We start from the raw sequence: 6,774 nt of genomic DNA, 5'->3' as shown, positions 1-6,774 counted from the left end.
TGTGTTGGTGAAAGAACATTTTGTCCAGACCATGCATAACGAAAGGAATATGATTTTGAATATCGAATTGTGGTATAGAAACAAATGTTTCGTGAAAATCTTGAACATAAAGTTCACCATCAATTCCATAAAAGTTGGTATTGTTGGGTTTCACCATCATCACGAAAAAATGAATCAGGATCATAAACACACACTTGTGCAATATCTACATTCTGGTAGTTTTCTACCAGAGATGTCGAGGATATGTAGTGATGTGTGTGATTCGTGAAGAAAAATTTGGGTGAAAAAAGATTGGGTTTGAAAAACACATGGTGTACCTCTGCGACTAGTGTGAATATAGTACGATTGGGAAGGAACAATCGTAATGAGAGATCCACTAAAGCTTCGAAACACATTGAGTCTGTGGGGCTTATGATCAACATACAACAACATGATTCTAGGGACACCTAACTAGTGCAAAGATTCGAAATTGTACCTGTCCCACTTTGAATGTAAACAAATAAGCATTCGCCACCTCAATATGTTGATTCATGGAAACACTAGAAAAATGTTAAACACACAAAACAAAACGAAGAAAATATTTTTGGATTTTTTTTTTGAAATTTAAGACAAAAATAAGAAAATATTTTTGGAAGTTTTTGTTTTATAATACTAAAAAAAAACAGTAAAATGTTACCAAACATTCGATGTAAGAAGTATCGACTTCCAGACAGTGTACGTCGAACATCATTTCTTCCAAGACAATGAAAGTAAGTCTGAACCATTCAGATACATTTCAATAACGAAGGTGGTCGAACGCTGAATGGTGAACAGTAACCTATGAACACTTCAGCGGTACTTCGACATCTGGTGATTCACGATGACGACGAACCAGGAACGAAGCTTGCATCAATCATTCCAAGACCACTTAAAATCCATATAAATGATTTATCATCCAAAGGTTTTGTAATGATGTCTGCAAGTTGATCCGTCATTTTGAAAAAATGAACCTTTATATTACCATCTTCGACATGATCCTTGATAAAATGGTATCGAACTGTTATGTGCTTTGTCTTTGAATGTTGCATCGGATTATGGCAGATGCGTATGACACTTTATGAATCACAATATAAAGGTATCTTCTTCATATTGATTACGTAATCATGAAGTTGGCTTTAAATCCATATGACCTGAGAAGTGCAAGTTGCAGCATATTCTGCTTCGGCTGAATAAATCGAAACACATGTCTGTTTCTTCGATTGCCAGCTTATAGGCTTCCCGTCCAAAAGTTGACATCCACCAGTAGTGCTTTTTCTATCGATTTGACACCCACCAAGGTCTGTATCTAAAAACGCTTGTATGAAAAATCTAGTCTTCGAAGGGTACCACAAACCCAATGACATAGTTCCTTTGAGATATCGAAAAAATTTCTTGACCGCTATTAGATGGGGTTCTCTGGGATTCGACTGATACCTGGCACAATTACAAACAACGAACATGATATCAGGTCTACTAGCAGTTAGGTATACTAAAGAATCTATCATGTTCCTGTACAATGTAAGATCTACGACAGGCTTATCCAACGAAGGTCCTAAGCGCATGCCGACTGCCATTGATACTTTCACCTTCAACCTATTCTTCATGTCAAATTTCTCAAGCAAGTTATGAGAGTACTTCTCTTGATTTATATAAATACCTTCCCTGCTTTGACGAATATTCAATCCCTGAAAATTATTTATCTCACCCATCATACTCATTTCGAACTGGCTTTTTATCATATTCTCAAATTCCCTAGACAACGAAGGGTCAATCGAGCCAAAAATAATATCATCTACATAAATTTGAACTAGCGTCAAATGATCCCCTACATTCTTTCGAAATAGAGTAGGATCAACTGATCCTTGTTTAAATTTAGAGAGTTTTAAGAAATTGGTAAGAGTTGCATACCATGCTCGAGGAGCTTGTTTTAAGTCATAAACAACTTTATCGAGAATATAACAATGATTAGGAAATTTATCATTTACAAAACCTGGTGGTTGTTCAACATAAACAGTTTCTTCTAAGACTCCTTTAAGAAAAGCGCACTTGACATCCATTTGGTACACATCGAAGTCCTTGTGTGCTGCATATGCAAGAAATATTCGAATGGCCTCGAGTCTTGTGACAGGGGAAAAGATTTCATCATAGTTAATACCTTCTTGTTGCGAATATCCTTTAACAACCAACCTAGCTTTGTTTCGAACCGCATTACCTTCTTTGTCAGTTTTATTTTTAAAAATCCATTTTAATCTAATGACCGAAATATCATCAGGTTTTGGAACAAGTCTCCAAACCTTATTTCTATCAAATTCAGCAAGTTCTGATTGCATTACAACAATCCAATCAGGATCTTCCAATGCAACCTTAGCTGTTTTTGGTTCCATTTTGGATATAAACACATTAAACATACAAAGTTCCTGGTGAACATTCAGTATATCGTTCTTAGATCGAATTTGTGCACACGTCATAACTCCAACTTGAGGATCACCAAGAACTTGTTCTTTAAGATGGTTTCGTGTCCATTTGTCCATCGGTGGATATGCCTGATCGAAATCCAAAGGTGCATCTTCGAATATTTCATCCGTTTCAGAACCTTCACCTGGATTTGACACATTATCAGAAACATCATGAAAATTGTCAGTTTGATCAGTAGAAACATGAGGTACATATACATTTAGCTCCCCCTCGACTAATGGATTTGGAGTGTGATGCTCCACCTCGACATCATCATTATTTTGTCCTTGCTCCCCCTCGAACTGATCTGCATTTCCAGCATGCTCCCCCTCAACATTTGAATCACCAATATGATCTTGTGATAATGAACGCAAGTGCTCCCCCTCCACTTGACTATCCTGCAAAACAAGTAGACGTTCGACATGTACTTGTGATGTTGAGGTAGAGTGAGAATCATCTGCTTCCCTAGTCACCGTCGAATCGTCAGAATGCTTTAATGCTTAAGGAATCTGATTATCTTCGGCATGAATTCTACATCAATATTTCTATCTGTAACACCAAAAATTAGTTCATAATCAATATTGAAAGAGTTTATAGTTATAGACTCATAATTTGATTCTAAAAGAATTGGTCTTTGTTCGAAGGTCCGTTCGACACGTTTGATATGATAATCATCGAAAGTTAGATTGAATGTTTCCTAAATCTTCCTTGTGCGCTTATTCAACACCTGATATGCGACTGAGTTGTGCGAGTATCCCAAGAATATTCCTTCATCATCATTTGACTGAAATTTCGAAAGACTATCTTTGAGATTCATTATGAATCACCTACAACCAAAAACATGGAAAAATTTCACATTGGGTTTTCTATTGTTGATAATTTCATAAGGGGTGATGTTAAAACGATGATGAATGAATGATCTGTTTTGAGTAAAACACGTTGTCGAAAATGCTTCAGCCCAGAGATATTGAGGTAAGTTCGCATATGTCAGCATTGTTCTTGCTGATTCGCACAAAGATTTGTTCCTCCTTTTGATGACACCATTTTGTTGCGGTGTGTAAGGAGATGAAAAAATATGTGATATTCCTAGTTCAGTCATGAAGGAATCAAGAGTCTAATTCTTGAATTCTGAACCATTATCACTTTTGATTCTTCAAACATTCTTCCTTAGACTCAATTCAATGTTCTTGATGAAATTGATCATCACTTGAGTCGTTTCTGACTTCTGACGAAGAAAGAAAACCCAGTTAAACCTTAAAAAGTCATAAACAATGACCAATATGTACATCTTCTTGTTGAGAGTCTCAACAATCAAAGGTCCATAAAGGTCAATGTGAAGAAGTTCCAGATGTTCGATGATCTTTGAGTCAATGACGATGGGATGACCTTGACGATGTTGCTTTCCCTATTCACAAGCTGCAGATAACGAACCATTATCAAATTTTAATACAGGTAAGCCACGAACAAGATCATGTATAACCAATTTGTTTAAATTCTTGAAATTCAAATGGGAGAGCCTTCGATGCCACATCCAGCTGAGATATGATGAGGCCTTCGAAAGTAAGTAGACAGAGGGAACACCGACAATTGGCTTCAAGTCGAGTGTGAACATGTCACCTTTCCTTTTTGATTTAAGCAACACTTCCTTTGTTTCTTTATTCGAGAAGACACTTCCTTCTTCATCGAAGACTACTTAATTGCTAGATCCCACAACAAGTTGTGAAACACTTATCAAGTTGTGTTGAAGACCTTCGACATATGCCAGCTGGTTAACTATAAACTTACCATTCGTTACTTTCCCATATCCTTTAACCTTGCATTTTTTGTTATTTCCGAACTTCACAACTCCAACATTATCCAAACTTCTAAAATCTCGTAGATTCTCCTTGAAAATTATCATGTGACGAGAGAAACCATTATCGATATACCAGTGTTCATCGTATTTCTTGTCACATAGTACCTGAGATCAATTAAAGGAATTTAGGTTCCCAAGGCTTTATGGGTCCTTGGATATTAGAGTGAAATTCATTGTGAAAGGAAGATCCTAACACATAACTTCAAACCTTCAATTTCAAACTATCGATTAAGTCAACTTCTACAGACGTAGGCATCGAAATGTAATTATTCAATGGTTTAGGTTCGACAATGACTTTCCCTTTTCCAATAACCGTTTGTTGTGATTCAACCTTCATCTTGGGTACTTATTTCCACCATTTCACGGATGGATTCGAGTCCAATGATGATAAACTCACATTTTGTGACTCGTTCAAGTAGCTTTCTTAGGCATACTTAATTTGATTTTTAGAAAACTTTTGAGTTTGGTATTGTTTCCCTTTTCCTTCGAGCCAATGGTTTATATTCTTCACATCATTTTTCCCTTTGACAAATGAAGCTTTGACTTTCTGCTTCGATTCTGGATTTGGAAAGTGAGGTTGTGTTGGCTTAAATGGTTCATTTCTCTTTCCTTTTACTTCCAATTTTTCATGATTTTGCTTTGGAAAAAATTGTTTTGAAAAAGATGGATTTGGAGAATTGTGAAATCGATTTTGAAATTATTTGTTATAACCAACCGATGTTCCATGAAAAACCTTTTGACCTTGTGAAGAACTTCTTTGTCCTTGAAAATGATTGAAATTTCTTTGCTCATTACGTTGAACATCATTCTTTGAAATTTGTGTTGTGAAAACATTTCACTTTGTAAATTTTGAACAAAATTCCTTGGATGTTGGTTTTTTACAAAAGTTTCATTTCTTTGTTTTTGAACAATCGGTGGTGGAACTGGTTTTTGAACTTTAGATTGACTCTTTGAAAAATCATTTTGTTTTTGAGTGGGTTTCTTTTGATCAAAAGTCTTATTTTGAGAAAACATCTTAACTATTCATATGGTTTTTGCTTAAACACTTTTTGTTTTTGAAAAGTTTTGACATTTTTCCAATAGGCTTTGTTTCGTGCCTTTGACATCGAAACACCTTCCTCTTTAACAACTTTTTGAACATTCTCATTGAAAATTTGTGCTTTTGTTTTTTGAGTTTTTGAAACCGATTCAATTGTTTCTTTTGTTTGATTATCAACTGTGGATTTTTCTGATTTAACTTCCCAAACTCGTTTAGGTTTTTATCTTTGAAAATTCGTTGAGTTCTTGTTTAGGGTATTTTCGATTGTGCATTGGTTATAGAAAAATCTTTCTTTCGTTGCTGCTTTTTTGTCTTCCTCAACAATTTTGTTGATTTCAGGATTCACTTTGTCACCATTTCCAGTGGTAACAAACACTTGATTACGGAACACAACTTCATCGGTGCATTTGAAATTCGAATAGACAACATAGTGGGATTCAAGATAACGAGGACCCTTTTTTTCATAACCTTTTCGAATTTTTTTGATTCCTCATCCACTTGTTCGAAAACAACTCGGGGAACAGTTGTATCAATCGAAACATCATCCTCATCACTATCAGTCTCACAGTCTTCGACAACCACATGGTTATAATCATGAACTTTCGATGTAGAGGGTCGGTCAGTGATAAACTTCTCCATTGAATCATGACAAATTTCTTTGTCCTTGGCCATCGAAGTGAAATTAATGACAGATAACTGAGAGCAGTCAACAGTCTCCTCTTCCTCAATTTCACTGATATTATCAGAATTATCTTCGATATCAGCAAAATTATGTTGAGTGTCAAATGTCAAATTCTCAGTCTTTTTCAAAATTTTCATTTGTTCAGTTTTAGAAAGAGTCTCATTCACAATATTCACTAAATCATTAGCATTCAAACATTCATAAATTCTAACAATCCCATAAGCATAAGAGTCATTAGGGACTTTGTCGAATTCTGAGATTTTCTTCTCACAATCATAAGAAGTTGTATCTATCTTCTCTCTTTCATAAACCAAGAAAGGAAATAAGTTCCCATGTTGTTCTTTGCTAATTTCAGAGGAATGATGAAGAGCAGTTAGTTTAGCATACAATCGTTTCGCACTGTTACAGTAAAATTTTCTTTGTTTCATTAACATAACATTGTCTGCCCTAACAAACTCCCTATCTAGAGTAATATTATTGAGTTGTAGCTCTACACTATCTATTCGAATTCTCTTAGACTCCAATTGTTTTTTAGTATCTAGCAACAACGTTTTCTATTTCTCAGCTTCGCTACTAACAGAAATAAGCATGTCATTAACATAAGAACAAGTATCATAGAAGTCAGATAAAACATCAAGATAAGAACCGGAAGGAATGTTAAAAGATTCAAGAAGAGTACATACCTTCGATGTTATATGAGATTTGTCTGCTCTTGTTGACACAAAG

The 6,774-nt window shown here is 35.3% G+C and overlaps 1 protein-coding gene across 1 annotated transcript; it reads right to left on the bottom strand.

The window, feature by feature from the left end:
• Positions 1-854: 854 nt before the first annotated feature.
• LOC145127712 (uncharacterized) lies at positions 855-4,664 on the bottom strand. The gene is made up of 7 exons (XM_079062859.1): positions 4,536-4,664; positions 4,258-4,432; positions 3,923-4,161; positions 3,749-3,877; positions 1,927-2,870; positions 1,170-1,452; positions 855-1,016 (listed from the first exon to the last, which is right to left on the bottom strand). Exons 1-7 carry the CDS (start codon positions 4,662-4,664, stop codon positions 855-857), a joined length of 2,061 nt encoding a protein of 686 aa, XP_078918985.1.
• Between the last annotated feature and the right edge of the window lie 2,110 nt (positions 4,665-6,774).

Source organism: Lactuca virosa, chromosome 1, assembly GCF_052849685.1.
Source record: "Lactuca virosa cultivar CGN04683 chromosome 1, Lactuca_virosa_CGN04683_v6, whole genome shotgun sequence".
Taxonomy (NCBI): Eukaryota; Viridiplantae; Streptophyta; class Magnoliopsida; order Asterales; family Asteraceae; genus Lactuca; species Lactuca virosa.
Note: the sequence above shows the minus strand (reverse complement) of the source record. Positions and strands in the feature narration are given on the sequence as shown.